The 23,648-nt window shown below is 46.5% G+C and overlaps 1 protein-coding gene across 1 annotated transcript in view; it reads left to right on the forward strand.

Annotated features, from left to right (window-relative positions):
• Positions 1–15,882: 15,882 nt before the first annotated feature.
• srp72 (signal recognition particle 72) overlaps positions 15,883–23,648 on the forward strand; it is a 138,156-nt gene continuing 130,390 nt past the window's right edge. The window contains exon 1 of the mRNA XM_068047482.1: positions 15,883–16,065. Coding sequence (XP_067903583.1) covers positions 15,963–16,065 — 103 coding nt within the window. The 5' untranslated portion in view covers positions 15,883–15,962. The remainder of the gene's footprint in view (positions 16,066–23,648) is intronic.

The following is a 23,648-nucleotide window of genomic DNA, read 5'->3' on the forward strand; positions in this document are numbered from 1 at the left end:
TGAGCTCTGTCTTGAATTTACTCAATAACTGAGCCAGTTACTGCAACTAAGGGGAGAGCCATCATAAACTACAAGCAAATGGAGGCGGTGGCGTAGTGATATTGTCACTGGACTATTGACCCAGGGTGTTGCTCTGGGAACATGGGTTCAAATCCCACCACAGCAGAAAATGGAATTTGAATTCAATTAATAAAATCTGGAATTAAAAAGCTAGTCTAATGATGGTCATGAAACCATTGTCGATTGTTGTAAAAGCCCATCTGGTTCACCAATGTCCTTTAGGGAAGGAAATCTGCTGTCCTTACCTGGTCTGGCCTACATGTGACTCCAGACCCACAGCAATGTGGCTGACTCTCACATGCCATCTGAAATGGCCTAGGAAGCCACTCAGTTGTATCTAACCACTACGAACTCAATAAAAAGGAATGAAACTGGACGGACCACCCGGCATTGACCTAGGCACCGGAAACGACAACGGCAAACCCAGCCATGTCGACCCTGCAAAGTCCTCCTTGCTAACATCTGGGGGCCAAAGTTGGGAGAACTGTCCCACAGACTAGTCAAGCAACAGCCTGACATAGTTATACTCACGGAATCATACCTTACAGACAATGTCCCAGACGTTGCCATCACCATCCCCGGGTATGTCCTGTCCCACCGGCAGGACAGACCTACCAGAGGTGGCGGCACAGTGGTATACAGTAGGGAGGGAGTTGCCCTGGGAGTCCTCAACATCGACTCTGGACCCCATGAAGTCTCATGGCACCAGATCAAACTTGGACAAGGAAACCTCCAGCTGATAACCACCTACCGCCCTCCCTCAGCTGATGAGTCAGTACTCCTCCATGTTGAACAGCACTTGGAGAAGCACTGAGGGTGGTGAGGGCACAAAATGTACCCTGGGTGGGGGACTTCAATGTCCATCACCAAGAGTGGCTCGGTAGCACCACTACTGACTGCACTGGCCGAGTCCTAAAGGACATAGCTGCTAGACTGGGTATGCGACAGGTGGTGAGGGAACCAACAAGAGGGGAAAACATACTTGACCTCGTCCTCACCAATCTGCGTGCTGCAGATGCATCTGCCCATGACAGTATTGGTAGGAGTGACCACCGCATGGTCCTTGTGGAGGCTAAGTCCCACCTTCACATTGAAGATACCCTCCATCGTGTTGTGTGGCACTAAATGGGATAGATTTCAAACAGATCTAGCAATGCATAACTGGGCATCCATGAGGCGCTGTGGGCCATCAGCAGCAGCAGAATTGTACTCAACCACAATCTGTAACCTCATGGCCTGGCATATCCCCCACTCTACCATTACCATCAAGCCAGGAGACCAACCCTGGTTCAATGAAGAGTGCAGGAGGTCATGCCAGGAGCAGCACCAGGCATACCTCAAAATGAAGTGTCAACCTACTGAAGCTACAACACAGGACTATCTGCATGCCAAACTACGTAAGCAGCATGCGATAGACAGAGCTAAGCGATCCCATAACCAACGGATCAGATCTAAGCTCTGCAGTTCTGCCACATCCAGCCGTGAATCGTGGTGGACAATTAAACAACGAACTGGAGGCGGTGGCTCCACAAATATCCCCATCCACAATGATGGGGGAGCCCAGCACATTAGTGCAAAAGATGAGGCTGAAGCATTTGCAACAATCTTCAGCCAGAAGAGCTGAGTTGATGATCCATCTCGGCCTCCTCCTGAAGTCCTCAGCATCACAGATGCCAGACTTCAGCCAATTCGATTCACTCCGCGTGATATCTAGAAAGGACTGAAGACACTGGATACTGCAATGGCTATGGGTCCTGACAATATTCCGGCAATAGTACTGAAGACCTGTGCATCAGAACTTGCCGTGCCCCTAGCCAAGCTGTTCCAGTATAGCTACAACACTGGCAATGTGGAAAATTGCCCAGGTATGTCCTGTACACAAAAAGCAGGCCAAGTCCAACCCGGCCAATTACCGCCCCATCAGCCGACTCTCAATCATCAGTAAAGTGATGGAAGGTGTCATCGACAGTGCCATCAAGCGGCACTTGCTTAGCAATAACCTGCTCAGTGACGCTCAGTTTAGGTTCCGCTAGGGCCACTCAGCTCCTGACCTCATTACAGCCTTGGTTCAAACATGGACAAAAGAGGTGAGGTGAGAGTGACTGCCCTTGACATCAAGGCAGCATTTGACAGAGTATGGCATCAAGGAGCCCTAGCAAAACTGAGGTCAATGGGAATCAGGGGGAAAACTCTCTGCTGGTTGGAGTCATACCTAGCGCAAAGGAAGATGGCTGTGGTTGTTGGAGGTCAATTATCTCAGCTCCAGGACATCACTGCAGGAGTTCCTCAGGGTAGTGTCCTAGGCCCAACCATCTTCAGCTGCTTCATCAATGACCTTCCTTCAATCATAAGGTCAGAAATGTGGATGTTCGCTGATGATTGCACAATGTTCAGCACCATTCGTGACTCCTCAGATACTGAAGCAGTCCGTGTAGAAATGCAGCAAGACTTGGACAATATCCAGGCTTGGGCTGATAAGTGGCAAGTAACATTCACGCCACACAAGTGCCAGGCAATGACCATCTCCAACAAGAGAGAATCTAACCATCTCCCCTTGACATTCAATGGCATTACCATCGCTGAATCCCCCATTATCAACATCTTAGGGGCTACCATTGACCAGAACCTGAACTGGAGTAGCCATATAAATAGCATAGCTACAAGAGCAGGTCAGACGCTAGGAATCCTGTGGCGAGTAACTCACCTCCTGCCTCCCCAAAGCCTGTCCACCATCTACAAGGCACAAGTCAGGAGTGTGATGGAATATTCTCCACTTTCCTGGATGGGTGCAGCTCCAACAACACTCAAGAATACTGAGGGAGGCAAGGGAAGAAATTGCTGGGGCCTTGACAGAAATCCTCAGAGAGTCATTGTACAGAATCAAGAAAAATCTTCATTTTAAGTCAGATATCTCATCAGGAATAGCCAGAGAACAGGCCGCAAAACTTCCAAGTATTCGATTTACATAAAATGTGTCTTTTCTTCATCCAGGGCTTGAGCACAAAAATCTAGGCTGACATTCCAGTGTTGTACAGAGGGGATGCTGCACTATCAGAGGTGCTGTCTTTTGGATGAGACATTAAAACTGAAACCCCGTCTTCCTGCTCGGGTGGTTGTAAAAGATCCCATGGCACTATTTTGAAGAGCAGGGAAGTTCTCCCTGCTGTCTTGGGCAATAATTATCCCTCAAGCAACATCACAAAAACAGATTATCCAGCCATTATCATGTTTGTGGGAGCTTGTGCAAATTGGCCGCTGCATTTCCTGCAATACAACAGTGACTACATTTCAAAAGTATTTCATGGGCTGTAAAACGCTTTGAGATATTTGTTGGTCGTGAAAAGTGCTATGTAAATACAAATATTTCTTTCTTTCTTTGGAACCTGTAAAAACTCAAGCTTGGTGTTACCATATCACTACTTCTTCACTTACCTTGTATTTTCTGTTTTAACCATGGTGTTGCCCTATCTACATTACAGGTAGCATTGCCTGTTTGCTCCCTTGCCTCAGCTTATCTGCTGCTGAAACCCACATCTATGCTTTTCTTACCTTTAGACTTGACTATTCCAATGTAGTCCTGGCTGGGCTCCCATCTGTCATCCTCCGTATACTTAAGCTCATCCAAAACTCTGTTGCTGTATCCTAACTCACATCAAATCCCATTCGCCCATCACCCCTGTGTTGACTGGCTTTCAGTTAAGCCACACTTCGATTTTAAAATCCTCATCCTTGTTTTTCAATTCCTCCACGGTCTTGCACCTCTTTACCTCTGTAGTTTCCTCCAGCCCAACAACCAGAGATAGGCACCAACATGTTGCACCACGGACATTTGACAAAATTATTGACTCAGCCATGGACATAGGGACAATTAATCTGTACATGAAATGTATAGCCAATCTAATGCTATCAAAACACAGTCCAATTTAAACACATTTCTCCCTATAAATAAAGTAGCTGCGCATATAATCCTCAATGGAGAGCAGCACAACTGTATTAGCTAGCTAGCAAGCAAAACAATATGCAATGCCAATGTGAATTACTTTTGTTGGGTGGCACAGTGGTGCAGTGGTTAGCACCGCAGCCTCATAGCTCCAGCGACCCGGGTTTGGTTCTGGGTACTGCCTGTGCGGAGTTTGTGACCGCATGGGTTTCCACCGGATGCTCCGGTTTCCTCCCACTGCCAAAGAGTTGCAGGTTGATAGGTAAATTGGTCATTGTAAATTGTCCCTAGTGTAGGTAGGTGGTAGGAGAATGGTAGGGAATATGGGATTAATGAAGGAGGGGATGTGGTAGGGAATATGGGATTAATGTAGGATTAGTATAAATGGGTGGTTGATGGTTGGCACAGATTCAGTGGGCCGAAGGGCCTGTTTCAGTGCTGTATCTCTCTATCTATCTAATAGAGCTAGCTACACCATGTCATGGGGTGGTAGATCGACCTTATTGGATGACCTCTGTGGATTTACACTGTGTTAGGAGTACAAATTCATCCAATAAGCCATAAAACTCAAGGAAAGGATTGTTATTGTGGTCATTGAGGTGAGGCAGCAGAAGAATCAGCAATAGGAAGATGAACCCTTTCACACTGCTGTTGTCACAAGGCAATTTAACCTGTGATGGTCAATGTTTATGCAACTTCCCCATCTCCTTGTAATATGTGTCTGAAGATAGGGCAGCCAAAAAAGGGCAGTGATCTCCAAATCAGGAGAATTTTATAAGATGGAGCAGATAGTACTTCAGAAGAGTCATATAAAACAGAAAAGCAGAGTGGCACAGGAAGGGACAGCCAGATTAACGGTAGGTACCAAGACTAGCTTAATCATCTTGATAGGCTGGGTCCTCCTGGATGCTGAAATACAGAAACACCAAAGCTAGTGACAAAATTAGATAAATACAATTACAAATAAAAAGTGCCCTTCAGTTCCTCCAATAAAACAACTCTTTTAAATTCATATGTCTATATCTCAGTCGATCACTGTCAATTCCGATTCAGCTCTGGCAAGATAATTGTTAATATAAAGCTTGTCTGCAAAGGGTTGAGCAGTTGTTACTGCATGTATTATTCAGTTACAAAATTTTTCGTCACTATCTCTAAGATTGCACTCCAAACAAACCAATTTATGTCCAAGCCAAATCTCGTACCTGTTAGCAAAAGTGCACTTTTAAAGTAATGTAATTATATGATACAGACAACTTTCAAATGACATTGGCTGCTCAGGTTATCTGTCCTCAAACTGGAGTGTAAATGATACACATTGCAGTTACTGATCTTTTACATACTTGTAAAACTTGCCCTTTTACACAATTCACAGCAGCAAAAAAAAAATCAGTTAATGACTGTTTCTAACATAGTAATTGAATCATAATAGGTTTTTGCTATGTCTTCCCAGCAGTTTTTATAATTGCAAATGCAGCATGGATTTTGTTAAGGAATCGTAGACAGTTCATCATGGATTCAGGTTTATTAAAACTATCCGTTACATTTTATCACAGAATTGTTACAGCACAGAAGGAGGCCATTTAGCCCATCGTGTCTGCACCAACTCTCCGAAAGAGCAATTCACCTAGTGCTATTTCCCTGCCTTCTCCCCTTAACCCTGCACATTCTTCCTTTTCATGTAACAATCTAATTCCCTTTTGTATGCTTCAATTGAAACTGCCTCCGCCACGTTCTCAGGCAGTGCATTCCAGACCTTAACCACTCGCTGCGTGAAAAAGTTTTTCCGCATGACGATTTTGCTTCTCTACCCATTACTTCAAATCTGTGCCCTCTCGTTCTTGATCCTTTCATGAGTGGGAACTGTTTCTCTCTGTCTACTCTGTCTAGACCTTAATGATTTTGAATACCTCTATCAAATCACCTCTCAGCCTTCTCTTCAAGGAAAACAGTCCCAACTTCTCCAATCTATCTTCATAACTGAAATTCTTTATCCCTGGAACCATTCTTGTGAATCTTTCTGTACTCTCCAATGCCCTCACGTCTTTCTTAAAGTGCGATGCCCAGAACTGGACACAATACTCCAGCTGAGGCCAAACTAGTGTTTTCGGAACATAGGAGCTGGAGTAGGCCATTCAGCCCATCGAGCCTGCCCACCATTCAATATGATCATGGCTGATCGTTTGCTTTAATGCCTTTTTCCAACACTATCCCCATATCCCCTTCTGTTATTTGCATTTAGAAATCTGTCAATCTCTACTGAAAAGATACTCAATGACTGAGCTGCCACAGCCCCCTGGAGTAGAGAATTCCAAAGATTCACAACCCTCTGAGTAAAAATATTTCTCCTCGTCTCTGTCCTAAGTGGCTCCCCCCTTATTTTGAAATTGTGTCTCCTGGTTCTAGACTCCCCAACCAGGGGAAACATCTTAGCTGCATCTACCCTGTCTATCCCTTTAAGTATTTTGCAGGTTTCAATGAGATCACCTCTCATTCTTCGAAACGCTAGAGAATACAAGCCCTGTTTCCACAATCTCTCTTGATAGGACAGTCCCGCCATCCCGGGAACAAGTCTGGTGAATCTTTGTTGCACTCCCTGTGGCAATGATATCCTTTCTAAGGTAAGGGGACCAAAACTGCTCACAGTACTCCAGGTGCTGCCTAACCAAGGTTCCATACAATTGAAGCAAGACTTCACCACTCCTGTACTCAAATCCTCTTGCGGTAAAGGCTAACATACCATTAGCCTTCCTAATTGCTTGCTGCACCTGCATGTTAGCTTTCAGTGACTTATTGACAAGGACACCCAGGCCCCTTTGTACATCTACACTTTCTAATCTCTTACCATTTAAGAAATACTCTGCACATCTGTTCCTTCTACCAAAGTGGATAACCTCACATTTTTCCACATTATATTCCAACTACCATGTCCTTGCCCACTCACTAAGTCTGTCCAAATCCCCTTGAAGCTACTTTGCATCTTCCTCACAACACACATTCCCACCTAGTTTTGTGTCATCCGTGAACTTGGAAATATTACATTTGGTCCCCACATCCAAACCATTGATATATATTGTGAACAGCTGGGGCCCAAGTACTGATCCTTGCAGTTCCCCACTAGTCGCAGCCTGCCAACGTGAGAATGACCCGTTTATTCCTACTCTCTGCTTTCTGCCTGTTAGCCAATCCTTAATCCATGCCAGTATATTAGCTCTTATCCCATGTGCTTTAATTTTGCTAACCAACCTCCTGTGGGGGACTTTATCCAAAGCCGTCTGAAAATCTTAGTATTCCACATCCACCAACTGTCCTTTATTAATTCTGTTAGTAACATCCTCAAAAAACTCCAACAGGTTGTCAAACATGATTTTCCATTCATAAATCCGTGTTGACTATGCCCAATCAGATCATTATTATCCAAATGACTATTTATCACATCCTTTAGAATAGATTTTAGCATTTTTCCAATGACTGATGTAAGGCTAACAGGTCCGTAATTCCTTGTTTTCTCTCTCCCTCCTTTCTTAAACATTTGCTACCTTCCAATTTGCAGGAACCACTCCAGAATCTATAGAATTTTGGAAGATGATCACCAATGCATCCACTATCTCCATAGCTACCTCTTTAACACTCTGGGATGTATAACATCAGGTCCTGGGGACTTATCAATCTTCAGCCCCATTAATTTCTCCAATACAACTTTCTTACTAATACTAATTTCCTTCAATTCCTCATTTCCCCTAATCCCTTTGATCTCTAATTCTGGGAGATTTCTTGTATCTTCCTCAGTGAAGACAGACACAAAGTAATCATTTAGCTTCTCTGCCATTTCTCTATTCCCCATTATAAATTCTCCTGACTCTGCCTGAAATGGACCCACATTTGTCTTTGCCAAACGTTTCCTTTTTATGTATCTGTAGAAGCTTTTACAGTCCGTTTTTATATTTTTTGCGAGCTTACATTCATATTCTATTCTGCCTTTATCAGTTTCTTGCTTCTCCTTTGCTGTATTTTAAAATCCTCCCAATCCTCACATTTACTACTATTTCTGGCAACTTTAGAGGCCTTTTACTTTAATCTTCTACAATTCTTAACTTCCTTTGTGATCCATGGTTGACTGCCTTTACTTTTGAGGTTTTTGTGCCTTGAAGGAATGTATAGTTGCTGTAAACTATGTAATATTTCTTTAAAGACCATCCATTGCCTTTGTACTATCATACCTTTTAATGTATTTTCCCAATCCACCTCAGCCAAATTGCCCTTCGTGCCTCATAATTTCCTTTGTTCAAATTTAACACCCTGGCTTCAGATTGAACTATCTCACTTTCAAACATAATGTAAAATTCTATCATATTATGTTCACTCATCTCTAAAGGTTCTTTTACAAGATTATTAATTAGCCCTTTCTCATTACATAATACTAGATCTGAAATAGTCTGTTCTCTAGTCAGTTCCTAAACATACTGCGCTAGAGAACCATCCCTAACACATTCCAGAAACGCATCCTCCACAGCATTAGTGCTCATTAGGTTTACCCAGTCTATATGCAGATTGAAATCACCCAAGATTATTGTACTACCCATGCCACATGCGTCTCTATTCTCCTGATTAATGCCATGCCCCACACTACCACTACTCTTTGGTAGCCTATAAACAACTCCTACCAATTTTTGCTGCCCCTTGCTGTTTCTTAGCACCACCCAAACAAGTTCCACATTTTGTTCTTCTGGTCTGAGATCCTCCCATACTAATATACTGATCCCATCCCTAATTACCAGCACAACATCACCTCCTTTTCCTTTTTTCCTGTCCATCCTAAATGTTGAATATCCTTGAATATTCAGTTCGCAGTCTTGGTCACCCTGTAGCCATGTTATTTAGTAACTATTATATATGGGTCAGCAGCATCCTGTTTTTGCCAATTTCACTGAGCCCGATTACACCATACTCTTGTATTCAGGAGGAACTTACAATGCTGTCTTCTTGCGATTCCTTGGATTTTCTTGCCTGTTTTCCCCTCAATACAAGTTCTGGAATAATGTGATTCAAAATGGATAGCAGCGGAATTATGACAGTTATATAGAAGTAAAATTCCAGTAATTTCCAACATATCATTGAGCTTGTCTCCCAAGTGAAAGTAATGCATTCCATAGTGTAGAAAACAAGACATTCCCTAAGTGCAATTTTAAAATGAGTTTACATAGCAAGAGCCTTTAAACTTGTATTTTAAAGTAACTGAGCCACTGGATTATTTGTAAACACTAGGTTAAGTGCAGACTTGGTGCAGGGGTTTCCAATCTATTCCTCTTGGGGCGGGGGAGGGGGGGGGCGGGGGTGGAGGCACAATGCAATTTTTGTCCTACAAAAGGGGCCAGTCAGAAAATTTCAGAAAGGTAAAGGCATTAAACATTTATCTTATGATTAATCAAAACAACAACAAATGTGCATTTTTGTGAAGAAGTTTAAAATGAAAAGATAAATTTATTGCCTTAGTTTCTTGTCACTATGTTGAACACTGATTTAGTGACATATCTGGCATTGTTTTTGGTTACATAACTACTCAATCTCTGCCCACACACTTCATGTATCAATGTGGAGTATTCTGGATAGATGTCCATCTGTCAGGAGTGATCGTGATCTTGATCTTTCTCTCCCCTCTCTCTCCCCTCTCTGCGTCTATCTCTCTCCCCCTCTCTTTCTCTCCCGATCTTTTTCTCTTCCCCTCTCTCTGTCTATCTTCCACATTTCTCTCTATCTCTCCCCCTCTCTTTCTCTCCCCCCCTGTATCTCTCTCCCCCTCTCTCTGTCTCTCTCGCTTCCCACTCTCTGTCTGCAAACTCACCAGAAATATGGATAATGGATGCAGGCTGTGAATGCCGCCTCTCCACTGGGCGCAATCATGTTGTGTGGGAGCCGGCTCCTGACAAACCTGTAGCTGCTCGCTGAGGTCATAGAGTCATAGAGAGATACAACACTGAAACACGCCCTTCAGCCCACCAAGACTGTGCCGACCATCAACCACCCATTTATACTAATCCTACATGGCATGACATTCCAGCAGTTTACATCCGTGGGCCAGACGGAAACATTAATAGGCTGTATGTTGGACAACCATGCAGCCTTGGAGCAAGACATTTAAAATTTAGAATTTAGAATTTAGAACATTACAGCGCAGTACAGGCCCTTCGGCCCTCGATGTTGCGCCGACCTGTGAAACCATCTGACCTACACTATTCCATTTTCATCCATGTGTCTATCCAATGTCCACTTAAATGCCCTTAAAGTTGGCGAATCTACTACTGCTGCAGGCAGGGCGTTCCACGCCCTTACTACTCTCTGAGTAAAGAAACTACCTCTCACATCTGTCCTATATCTATCACCCCTCAACTTAAAGCTATGTCCCCTCGTGTTTGCCATCACCATCCGAGGAAAAAGACGCTCACTATCCACCCTATCTAACCCTCTGATTATCTTATATGTCTCTATTAAGTCACCTCTCCTCCTCCTTCTCTCCAACGAAAACAACCTCAAGTCCCTCAGCCTTTCCTCGTAAGACCTTCCCTCCATACCAGGCAACATCCTAGTAAATCTCCTCTGCACCCTTTCCATAGCTTCCACATCCTTCCTATAATGCGGTGACCAGAACTGCACGCAATACTCCAGGTGCGGTCTCACCAGAGTTTTGTACAGCTGCAGCATGACCTCGTGGCTCCGAAACTCGACCCCCCTACTAATAAAAGCTAACACACCATATGCCTTCTTAACAGCCCTATTAACCTGGTTAGCAACCTTCAGGGATTTATGCACCTGGACACCAAGATCTCTCTGTTCATCTACAGTACCAAGAATCCTCCCATTAGCCCAGTACTCTGCATTCCTGTTACTCCTTCCAAAGTGAATCACCTCACACTTTTCCGCATTAAACTCCATTTGCCATCTCTCAGCCCAGCTCTGCAGCCTATCTATGTCTCTCTGTACCCGACAACATCCTTCGGCACTATCCACAACTCCACCGACCTTCGTGTCGTCCGCAAATTTACTAACCCACCCTTCTACACCCTCTTCCAGGTCATTTATAAAAATGACAAACAGCAGTGGCCCCAAAACAGATCCTTGCGGTACACCACTAGTAACTAAACTCCAGGATGAACATTTGCCATCAACCACCACCCTCTGTCTTCTTTCAGCTAGCCAATTTCTGATCCAAAGCTCTAAATCACCTTCAACCCCATACTTGCGTATTTTCTGCAATAGCCTACCGTGGGGAACCTTATCAAACGCCTTACTGAAATCCATATACACCACATCCACTGCTTTACCCTCATCCACCTGTTTGGTCACCTTCTCGAAAAACTCAATAAGGTTTGTGAGGCACGACCTACCCGTCACAAAACCGTGCTGACTATCTCTAATGTACTTATTCTTTTCAAGATGATTATAAATCCTGTCTCTTATAACCTTTTCCAACATTTTACCCACAACCGAAGTAAGGCTCACAGGTCTATAATTACCAGGGCTGTCTCTACTCCCCTTCTTGAACAAGGGGACAACATTTGCAATCCTCCAGTCTTCCGGCACTATTCCTGTCGACAATGACGACATAAAGATCAAGGACAAAGGCTCTGCAATCTCCTCCCTAGCTTCCCAGAGAATCCTAGGATAAATCCCATCTGGCCCAGGGGACTTATCTATTTTCACACTTTCCAAAATTGCTAACACCTCCTCCTTGTGAACCTCAATCCCATCTAGCCTCGTAGCCTGAATCTCAGTATTCTCAACAACATTTTCTTTCTCTACTGTAAATACTGACGCAAAATATTCATTTAACACTTCCCCTATCTCCTCTGATTCCACACACAACTTCCCACTACTATCCTTGATTGGCCCTAATCTAACTCCAGTCATTCTTTTATTCCTGATATACCTATAGAAAGCCTTAGGGTTTTCCCTGATCCGATCCACCAATGACTTCTCGTGTCCTCTCCTTGCTCTTCTTAGCTCTCCCTTTAGATCCTTCCTGGCTAGCTTGTAGCTCTCAAGCGCCCTAACTGAGCCTTCACGTCTCATCCTAACATAAGCCTTCTTCTTCCTCTTGACAAGCGCTTCAACTTCTTTAGTAAACCACGGCTCCCTCGCACGACAACTTCCTCTCTGCCTCACAGGTACATACTTATCAAGGAGACGCAGTAGCTGCTCCTTGAATAAGCTCCACATTTCGATTGTTCCCATCCCCTGCAGTTTCCTTCCCCATCCTACGCATCCTAAATCTTGCCTAATCGCATCATAATTTCCTTTCCCCCAGTTATAATTCTTGCCCTGCGGTATATACCTGTCCCTGCCCATCGCTAAAGTAAACCTAACCGAATTGTGATCACTATCGCCAAAGTGCTCACCTACATCTAAATCTAACACCTGGCCGGGTTCATTTCCCAGTACCAAATCCAATGTGGCATCGCCCCTGGTTGGCCTGTCTACATACTGTGTCAGAAAACCCTCCTGCACACACTGGACAAAAACTGACCCATCTAAAGTACTCGAACTATAGTATTTCCAGTCGATATTTGGAAAGTTAAAGTCCCCCATAACAACTACCCTGTTACTCTCACCCCTGTCGAGAATCATCTTCGCTATCCTTTCCTCTACATCTCTGGAACTATTCGGAGGTCTATAAAAGACTCCCAACAGGGTAACCTCACCTCTCCTGTTTCTAACCTCAGCCCATACTACCTCAGTAGCCGAGTCCTCAAACGTCCTTTCTGTCGCTGTAATACTCTCCTTGATTAACAATGCCACACCCCCCCCTCTTTTACCATCTTCTCTGTTCTTACTGAAACATCTAAATCCCGGAACCTGCAACATCCATTCCTGCCCCTGCTCCACCCATGTCTCCGAAATGGCCACTACATCAAGATCCCAGGTACCAACCCATGCTGCAAGCTCACCCACCTTATTCCGGATGCTCCTGGCGTTGAAATAGACACACTTTAAACCAGGTTCTTGCTTGCCAGTGCCCTCTTGCGTCCTTGTAACCATATCCCTGACCTCACTACTCTCAACATCCTGTACACTGGCACTACAATTTAGGTTCCCATTCCCCTGCTGAATTAGTTTAAACCCCCCCGAAGAGCACTAGCAAACCTCCCCCCCAGGATATTGGTACCCCTCTGGTTCAGGTGAAGACCATCCTGTTTGTAGAGGTCCCACCTACCCCAGAAAGAGCCCCAATTATCCAGGAAACCAAAACCCTCCCTCCTGCACCATCCCTGCAGCCACGTGTTCAACTCCTCTCTCTCCCTATTCCTCGCTTCGCTATCACGTGGCACGGGCAACAACCCAGAGATAACAACTCTGTTTGTTCTCGCTCTAAGCTTCCACCCTAGCTCCCTGAATTTCTGTCTTAAATCCCCATCTCTCTTCCTACCTATGTCGTTGGTGCCTATGTGGACCACGACTTGGGGCTGCTCCCCCTCCCCATTAAGGATCCCAAAAACACGATCCGAGACATCACAAACCCTGGCACCTGGGAGGCAACATACCAACCGTGAGTCTCTCTCGTTCCCACAGAACCTCCTATCTGTTCCCCTAACTATGGAGTCCCCAATGACTAATGTTCTGCTCCTCTTCCCCCTTCCCTTCTGAGCAACAGGGACAGACTCTGTGCCAGATATCTGTACCCCATTGCTTACCCCTGGTAAGTCGTCCCCCGCAACAGTATCCAAAACGGTATACCTGTTGTCGAGGGAAACGGCCACAGGGGATCCCTGCACTGCCTGCTGGTTCCCTCTCCTTCCCCTGACGGTAACCCATCTACCTACTTCTTTTACCTGAGGTGTGACTACCTCCCCATAACTCCTCTCAATAACCTCCTCCGCCTCCCGAATGATCCGAAGTTCATCCAGCTCCAGCTCCAGTTCCCTAACGCGGTTCTCGAGGAGCTGGAGTTGGGTGCACTTCCCACAGATGCAGTCAGCAGGGACACTCTTGGCGACCCTTACCTCCCACATTCTGCAGGAGGAACATTCAACTGCCTTAACCTCCATTCCCACTATTCCAAATTCCCAACAAATCTACTGAAAAACCAAAAAAAACAAAAAGTCAAAACTTGTTAGGTTAGCAATCCAACGGACAGAACTTCCTAAATAAAAAGCTTACCTTATCAACACACCAGAGTCCTTTTTTTATGGTTAGAGGAGGAGGGTGGGTGGGAGACACTACACGTGTAGTGTCTCGGGTACAGCCACCACACAAATATATACCCTTTTCCTTACCCAGCAGTCCCCTGGTCCTCCGAAAACAAAAGGGAATTCACTTTTAAACTTACGCTGAAATTGACTTCACAGCTGTAAGCCCGTTCACGCACCTCCGTTGCTATCCACGCTGCAGTCACCGAAACTCTGCAGTCACCGAAAATGACCAGTCATGGACCTTAAATGTTTTCCCATGGACACTGGTGTCCGTTTATGGACGTCTTGCCGACCCCTGCCCACAACCCTCCAAGATATATTCACTCCTCCAATTCTGGTCTCTTGAACATCCCCAATTTTAATCACTCCACCATTGACATCCCTGTTGTCAGCTGCCTGGACCCTAATTTCCTCCCTAAATCTCACTGCCACTCTATCTCACCTGTCCTCATATGTTCTTATGTGGTCTGGTATCAAATTTTGTTTGGTAATTGTTTCTGTGAAGTGCCTTGGGTGGTTCAATCTGTAACAGGCGCCATAGAGATGCGAGGTGGCCCCACCAGCACGGCGCCACTTGCTGGTTGGAGCCCGCATTGACACTGCCAGCGCCACCCTCCGGCCGGATAGCGCAAGTACATCGCCAGCGCCACCTGCCGACAGGACCGGGCATTGACACCGCCAGCGCTACGTGCTGGAAGTTTCCTGAAGGTTTGATTCCACGATCTCCTGCCCAGTCAAACTGCCTTTTTGCAATCGCCAATATTTTTATAACCAGTAATTAAATGTGCTCAAATGAAAATGATCCACAATTTCTAAATGATTTTTGTCCCTATGATTTTTTTTCCCGGTTTGTGGACTGCAATGTTCAGAAGATGAACCTCCTGAAGACTGGAGGGTTGGCAACCACGCCAAGGAAATTTGAAGATTGTTAGCCAGCCGGCAGGTGGCGGTGGCGATTCCAGGCCGGCAGGTGGCGGTGGCGAGTCCAGGCCGGCAGGTGGCGGTGGCGATTCCAGGCCGGCAGGTGGCGGTGGCGAGTCCAGGCCAGTAGGTGGCGGTGGAGGAGGAGGGTCCAGGCCGGCAGGTGGCGGTGGCGGGTCCAGGCCAGTAGGTGGCGGTGGAGGAGGAGGGTCCAGGCCGGCAGGTGGCGGTGGAGGAGGAGGGTCCAGGCCGGCAGGTGGCGGTGGCGGGTCCAGGCCAGTAGGTGGCGGTGGAGGAGGAGGGTCCAGGCCGGCAGGTGGCGGTGGCGGGTCCAGGCCAGTAGGTGGCGGTGGAGGAGGAGGGTCCAGGCCGGCAGGTGGCGGTGGCGGGTCCAGGCCAGTAGGTGGCGGTGGAGGAGGAGGGTCCAGGCCGGCAGGTGGCGGTGGCGGGTCCAGGCCAGTAGGTGGCGGTGGAGGAGGAGGGTCCAGGCCGGCAGGTGGCGGTGGCGGGTCCAGGCCAGTAGGTGGCGGTGGAGGAGGAGGGTCCAGGCCGGCAGGTGGCGGTGGCGGGTCCAGGCCAGTAGGTGGCGGTGGAGGAGGAGGGTCCAGGCCGGCAGGTGGCGGTGGCGGGTCCAGGCCAGTAGGTGGCGGTGGAGGAGGAGGGTCCAGGCCGGCAGGTGGCGGTGGCGGGTCCAGGCCAGTAGGTGGCGGTGGAGGAGGAGGGTCCAGGCCGGCAGGTGGCGGTGGCGGGTCCAGGCCAGTAGGTGGCGGTGGAGGAGGAGGGTCCAGGCCGGCAGGTGGCGGTGGTGGGTCCAGGCTGGCAGTTGGGCGGCGTTGAGGCCGTGGCCCTGGTGATCGGCGATGGCGAGCTTGAGCGGCGGGTCGGTGACAGTGCTATGGACGGAGGTGAACCGTTGCGGCCAGAATGGCGATTACAGTCGGGCCTTGAAGTCACTCAACAAAAGTAAGCGGAGCTGTGAGGTCGGTGATCGCGGCCTTAGGGCGACGTGTCCCAGTGAGGCCGGAGCATTGGTCGCTGTTCATCTTCACAGTGAGGCCCGGACCGGCGGGGGTGGTGGGTCTGGACCCCGGGGAGAGGAGGAGGAGGAGGAGGAGGAGGAGGAGGGGGGGGGGTGGTGGTGGTTAGGAAAGCATATGGGATACTTGCCTTTATTAGCCGAGACATAGAATATAAGAGCAGGGAGGTTATGGCGGAGCTGTATAAAATGCTAGTTAGGCCACAGCTGGAGTACTGTGTACAGTTCTGGTCACCACACAATAGGAACGATGTGATTGCACTGGAGAGGGTGCAGAAGAGATTCACCAGGATGATGCCTGGGCTGGAGCATTTCAGCTATGAAGAGAGACTGAAAAGGCTTGGGTTGTTTTTCTTAGAGCAGAGAAGGCTGAGGGGGGACCCTCAGGTGTACAAAATTATGAGGGCATAGATAGGGTAGATAGGAAGAAACTTTTTCCCTTAGCAGAGGGGTCAATAACCAGGGGGCATCGTGTTAAAGTAAAGGGTAGGAGGTTTAGAGGGGACTTGAGGAAAAATATTTTCACCCAGAGGGTGATTGGAATCTGGAGCACGCTGCCTGAAGAGGTGCTAGAGGCAGGAACCCTCACAACAGTTAAGAAGTATTTAGATGAGCACTTAAAACACCATAGCATACGAAGCTACGGGCCAAGTGCTGGAAAATGGGATTAGAATAGATAGGTGCTTGATGGCCGGCATGGACATGATGGACCAAAGGGCCTGTTTCTGCGATGTATAACTCTATGACTCTATCAAAGAGCCGGCATGTAGCACAAAGTCCAGCTTGACGGAGTAATGCTGCAAGAATACTCAACTCAGGGAATTTGGTGAGTGAGGGAATTCAGCAGAGTGACGAAAGAGGTGCTGTTCTGGTCCTTTACAAAGCAAGGAATGGTTCAAGGGAAAGAGGAGACAACAAGATCAGAAAGCTGTAATCTGAAGGCATTAATCAGGTGAGCAGGGAAGCAATTATCTATATTAGAGACTCACCAGCAGCGGCAGCAGCAGACATGGGTGGAGACTGAGCATAGCGACCAAGGAGTTAAAGTGGAGTAAATCTTCAACAACAGTAACATCCGCAAAATAGCTTTAGTGACATCCCAACCAGGGAAGAATCCGATTGGTGAGTAGTTGGTGTTCCTAGGTAATAGTCTAAAAAGTGAAGGCATAGCAGGGAACCTCAGCCCCACGGAACGCACATCCTGTGCCATGTTGAAATCCTGGACATTTCCCGTGGCCTGGACGACCACATGAGTAGGAAGCGTCGCCAGCTAGTGCAACTTGAGTTCTGGGTTTCAGAGGTTATGATGGAGCTGTATAAAATGCTAGTTAGGCCACAGCTGGAGTACTGTGTACAGTTCTGGTCACCACACAATAGGAACGATGTGATTGCACTGGAGAGGGTGCAGTGGAGATTCACCAGGATGTCGCCTGGGCTGGAACATTTCAGCTATGAAGAGAGACTGAAAAGGTTAGGGTTGTTTTCCTGAGAGCAGAGAAGTTTGAGGGGAGATATGATTGAGGTATACAAAATTATGAGGGGCATTGATAGAGTAGATAGGAAGGAACTTTTTTCCCTCAGCAGAGGGGTCAATAACAAGATCTCGTCGATTTAAGGTAAGGTGCAGGAGATTTAGAGGGGATTTGAGAAAAAATGTTTTCACCCAGAGAGTGGTTGGAATCTGGAGCACACTGCCTGAAGAGGTGGTAGAGGCAGGAACCCTTACAACATTTAGGAAGTATTTAGAGGAGCAATTGAAACGCCATAGCATACAAGGCTACGGGTCAAGTGCTGGAAATGCGATTAGCATAGTTAGGTGCTTGATGGCCGGCACAGACACAATGGGCCGAAGGGCCTGTTTTAGATTAGAGATACAGCACTGAAACAGGCCCTTCGGCCCACCAAGTCTGTGCCGAACATCAACCACCCATTTATACTAATCCTACACTAATCCCATATTCCTACCAAACATCCCCACCTGTCCCTATATTTCCCTACCACCTACCTATACTAGTGACAATTTATAATGGCCAATTTACCTATCTGTGCTGTATAACTCTATGCCTCTATTCTCATTGCTCATCTAAATACTACTTAAATGTTGTGAGGGTTCCTGCCTCTACCACCTCTTCAATGCAGTGTGTTCCAGATTCCAACCACCCTCTAGGTGAAAACATTTTTCCTGAAATCCCCTCTAAACCTCCTGCCCCTTCCCTTAAATCTATGCCCCCTGGTTATTGACCCCTCTGCTAAGGGAAAAAGTTTCTTCCTATCTACCCTATCAATGCCTTTCATAATTTTGTATACCTCAATCAGGTCCCCCTCAGCCTTCTCTGATCTAAGGAAAACAACCCTAGCCTATCCAGTCTCACTTCATTTCTGAAATGCTCCAGCCCAGACAACATCCTGGTGAATCCGCTCTGCACCCTCTCCAGTGAAATCACATCCTTCCTATTATGTGGCGACTTGAACTGTACACAGTATTTCAGCTAACTAGCGTTTTATACAGCTCCATCATATCCTCCCTGCTCTTATATTCTGTGCCTCGGCTAATAAAGGCAAGTATCCCGTATGCTTTCCTAACCACCTTATGTACCTGTGCTGCTGCCTTCAGTGATCTCTGAACAAGTACACCAAAGTTCCTCTGTACTTCCCAGGGTCCTACCTCCCATTGTATATTCCCTTGCCTTGTTAGTCCTCCCAAAATGCATCACTTCACACTTCTCAGGATTAAATTACATTTGCCACAACTCTGCCCATCTTACCAGCCTATCTATATCGTCCTGTAATCTAAGACTTTCCTCCTCACCATTTACGACACCACCAATTTTCGTGTCATCTGCGAACTTACTGATCATACCTCCTATATTCACGTCTAAATCATTAGTGTACACTACAAACAGCAAGGGTCCCAGCACCGATCCGTGTGGTACACCACTGGTCACAGGCATCCAATTGCAAAAACAACCCTTGACCATCCCCCTCTGCCTCCTGCCACTAAGTCAATTTTGGATCCAATTTGCCAAATTGCCCTGGATCCCATGGGCTCTTACCTTCTTAACCAATCTCCCATGCGGGAACTTATCAAAAGCCTTACTGAAGTCCATGTAGACTACATCAACTGATTTACCCTCATCTACACATCTAGTCACCTCCATGAAAAATTCGAGTTTGTTAGACGTGATCTCCCCCTGACAAAACCATGCTGCTATTCTTGATTAATCCCTGCCTCTCCAAGTGGAGATTAATCCTGTCCCTCAGAATTCTTTCAATAGTTTCCATACCACGGATGTTAGACTCACCGGCCTATAATTACCTGGTTTATCCCTGCTACTCTTCTTGAATAATGGTACCATATTTGCTGTCCTCCAGTCCTCTGGCACCTCTCCTGTTGCCAGAGAGGATTTGAAAATTTGTGCCAGAGCCCCTGCTATCTCTTCCCTTGCCTCACGTAACAGCCTGGGATACATCTCATCTGGGCCTGGGGATTTATCCAATTTATCGACGGAGACATGGGTAGAGCAGGGGCAGGAATGGATGTTGCAGGTTCCGGGATTTAGATGTTTCAGTAAGAACAGAGAAGATGGTAAAAGAGGGGGGGGTGTGGCATTGTTAATCAAGGAGAGTATTACAGCGACAGAAAGGACATTTGAGGACTCGTCTACTGAGGTAGTATGGGCCGAGGTTAGAAACAGGAGAGGTGAGGTCACCCTGTTGGGAGTCTTTTATAGACCTCCGACTAGTTCCAGAGATGTAGAGGAAAGGATAGCGAAGATGATTCTCGACAGGGGCGAGAGTAACAGGGTAGTTGTTATGGGGGACTTTAACTTTCCAAATATCGACTGGAAATACTATAGTTCGAGTACTTTAGATGGGTCAGTTTTTGTCCAGTGTGTGCAGGAGGGTTTTCTGACACAGTATGTAGACAGGCCAACCAGGGGCGATGCCACATTGGATTTGGTACTGGGAAATGAACCCGGCCAGGTGTTAGATTTAGATGTAGGTGAGCACTTTGGTGATAGTGATCACAATTCGGTTAGGTTTACCTTAGCGATGGGCAGGGACAGGTATATACCGCAGGGCAAGAATTATAGCTGGGGGAAAGGAAATTATGATGCGATTAGGCAAGATTTAGGATGCGTAGGATGGGGAGGGAAACTGCAGGAGATGGGCACAATCGAAATGTGGAGCTTATTCAAGGAGCAGCTACTGCGTGTCCTTGATAAGTATGTACCTGTCAGGCAGGGAGGAAGTTATCGAGCGAGGGAGCCGTGGTTTACTAAAGAAGTTGAAGCGCTTGTCAAGAGGAAGAAGAAGGCTTATGTTAGGATGAGACGTGAAGGCTCAGTTAGGGCGCTTGAGAGTTACAAGCTAGCCAGGAAGGATCTAAAGGGAGAGCTAAGAAGAGCAAGGAGAGGACACGAGAAGTCATTGGCGGATAGGATCAGGGAAAACCCTAAGGCTTTCTATAGGTATATCAGGAATAAAAGAATGACTGGAGTTAGATTAGGGCCAATCAAGGATAGTAGTGGGAAGTTGTGTGTGGAATCAGAGGAGATAGGGGAAGCGTTAAATGAATATTTTTCGTCAGTATTTACAGTAGAGAAAGAAAATGTTGTCGAGGAGAATACGGAGATTCAGACTACTAGGCTAGATGGGATTGAGGTTCACAAGGAGGAGGTGTTAGCAATTTTGGAAAGTGTGAAAATAGATAAGTCCCCTGGGCCAGATGGGATTTATCCTAGGATTCTCTGAAGCTAGGGAGGAGATTGCAGAGCCTTTGTCCTTGATCTTTATGTCGTCATTGTCGACAGGAATAGTGCCGGAAGACTGGAGGATAGCAAATGTTGTCCCCTTGTTCAAGAAGGGGAGTAGAGACAGCCCTGGTAATTATAAACCTGTGAGCCTTACTTCGGTTGTGGGTAAAATGTTGGAAAAGGTTATAAGAGACAGGATTTATAATCATCTAGAAAAGAATAAGTTCATTAGCGATAGTCAGCACGATTTTGTGAAGGGTAGGTCGTGCCTCACAAACCTTATTGAGTTTTTCGAGAAGGTGACCAAACAGGTGGATGAGGGTAAAGCAGTGGATGTGGTGTATATGGATTTCAGTAAGGCGTTTGATAAGGTTCCCCACGGTAGGCTATTGCAGAAAATACGGAAGTATGGGGTTGAAGGTGATTTAGAGCTTTGGATCAGAAATTGGCTAGCTGAAAGAAGACAGAGGGTGGTGATTGATGGCAAATGTTCATCCTGGAGTTTAGTTACTCGTGGTGTACCGCAAGGATCTGTTTTGGGGCCACTGCTGTTTGTCATTTTTATAAATGACCTGGAAGAGGGTGTAGAAGGGTGGGTTAGTAAATTTGCGGATGACACTAAGGTCGGTGGAGTTGTGGATAGTGCCGAAGGATGTTGTAGGGTACAGAGGGACATAGATAGGCTGCAGAGCTGGGCTGAGAGATGGCAAATGGAGTTTAATGCGGAAAAGTGCGAGGTGATTCACTTTGGAAGGAGTAACAGGAATGCAGAGTACTGGGCTAATGGGAAGATTCTTGGTAGTGTCGATGAGCAGAGAGATCTTGGTGTCCAGGTACATAAATCCCTGAAGGTTGCTACCCAGGTTAATAGGGCTGTTAAGAAGGCATATGGTGTGTTAGCTTTTATTAGTAGGGGGATCGAGTTTAGGAGCCACGAGGTCATGCTGCAGCTGTACAAAACTCTGGTGAGACCGCACCTGGAGTATTGCGTGCAGTTCTGGTCACCGCATTATAGGAAGGACGTGGAAGCTTTGGAAAGGGTGCAGAGGAGATTTACTAGGATGTTGCCTGGTATGGAGGGAAGGTTTTACGAGGAAAGGCTGAGGGACTTGAGGTTGTTTTCGTTGGAGAGAAGGAGGAGGAGAAGTGACTTAATAGAGACATATAAGATAATCAGAGGGTGAGATAGGGTGGATAGTGAGAGTCTTTTTCCTCGGATGGTGATGGCAAACACGAGGGGACATAGCTTTAAGTTGGGGGGTGATAGATTTAGGACAGATGTCAGAGGTAGTTTCTTTACACAGAGAGTAGTTGGGGCGTGGAACGCCCTGCCTGCAACAGTAGTAGACTCGCCAACTTTAAGGGCATTTAAGTGGTCATTGGATAGACATATGGATGAAAATGGAATAGTGTAGGTCAGATGGTTTCACAGGTCGGCGCAACATAGAGGGCCGAAGGGCCTGTACTACGCTGTAATATTCTAATTCTAATTCTAATTTTAAGCCCGCTAAAACCTCCTCCCTTTCAATGCTAATTTGTTCGAGGAGATCACAATCCCCCTCCCTGATCTCTACACCTACATCGTCCTTCTCCATGGTGAACACACATGAAAAGTAATCATTTAAAACCTCACCTACGTCCTGTGGCTCCACACACACATTGCCACGTTGGTCCCTAATGGGCCCTACTCTTTCCCTGGTTATCCTCTTGCCCTTAATATACTTATACCTTGGGCTTTTCCTTTCTCTTGCCTGCCAGTGTTTTATCATGCCCCCTCTTTGCTCTCCTAATTCCTTTAAGTACCCCCTTACACTTTCTATACTCCTCTCAGGCCTCTACTGTTTTCAGCCCTCTGAATCTGCCATAATCTTTTTTTTTTCCTTATCCAATCCTCTATATCTCTTGACATCCAGGGCCTGTTATTCCTACCCTTCACCTTTACGGGAACATGATGGCCCTGAACTCTCAGTTTCCTTTTCGAATGACTCCCACGGGTCTGATGTCGACTTTCCTACAAGTAGCTGCTCCCAGTCGACTTTGGCCAGATCCTGTTTTATCATATTGAAATCGGCCTTCCCCCAATTCAGTACCTTTATTTCTGGTCCATCTTTGTCCTTTCCCATAACTACCTTAAGTCTTTATTTTCACTATCCCCGAGTTATTTTCACTATCCCCGAAATGCTTCCCCACTGACACTTCTACCACTTGTCCAGCCTCATTCCCTAGGATTACGTCCAGTACCGTCCCTTCTCTTGTCGGACTTTCTGCATGCGTGCTCAAAAAGCTCTCCTGTATGCACTTTAAGAATTCCGGTCCTTTAAGACTTCTGCACTGAGACTATCCCAGTTAATATAGGAGAAGTTGAAATCCCCTACTTATTATTACCCTATTATTTTTACACCTCTGAGATTTGCCTACATCACTGCTCCTCTATCTCTCCCTAGCTATTTGGAGGCCTATAGTACACTCCCAGCCAAGTGATTGCACCTTTTTTGTTTTTAAGTTGTACCCATATGGCCTCATTTGAGGAGCCTTCTAAGATATCATCCCTCCTTATTGCAGTAATTGACTCCTTTATCAACAGTGCAATGCCACCTCCTCTTTTACCCCCTCCCCCGTCACGCCTGAAGATTCTATATCCTGGAATATTGAGCTGCCAGTCCTGCCCTTCCCTGTGATAGCAATAATATCATATTTCCATGCGTTAATCAACGCCCTCAATTCATCTGCCTTACTTGTAAGACTCCTTATGT

Source organism: Heterodontus francisci, chromosome 1 (assembly GCF_036365525.1).
Source record: "Heterodontus francisci isolate sHetFra1 chromosome 1, sHetFra1.hap1, whole genome shotgun sequence".
NCBI lineage: Eukaryota > Metazoa > Chordata > Chondrichthyes > Heterodontiformes > Heterodontidae > Heterodontus > Heterodontus francisci.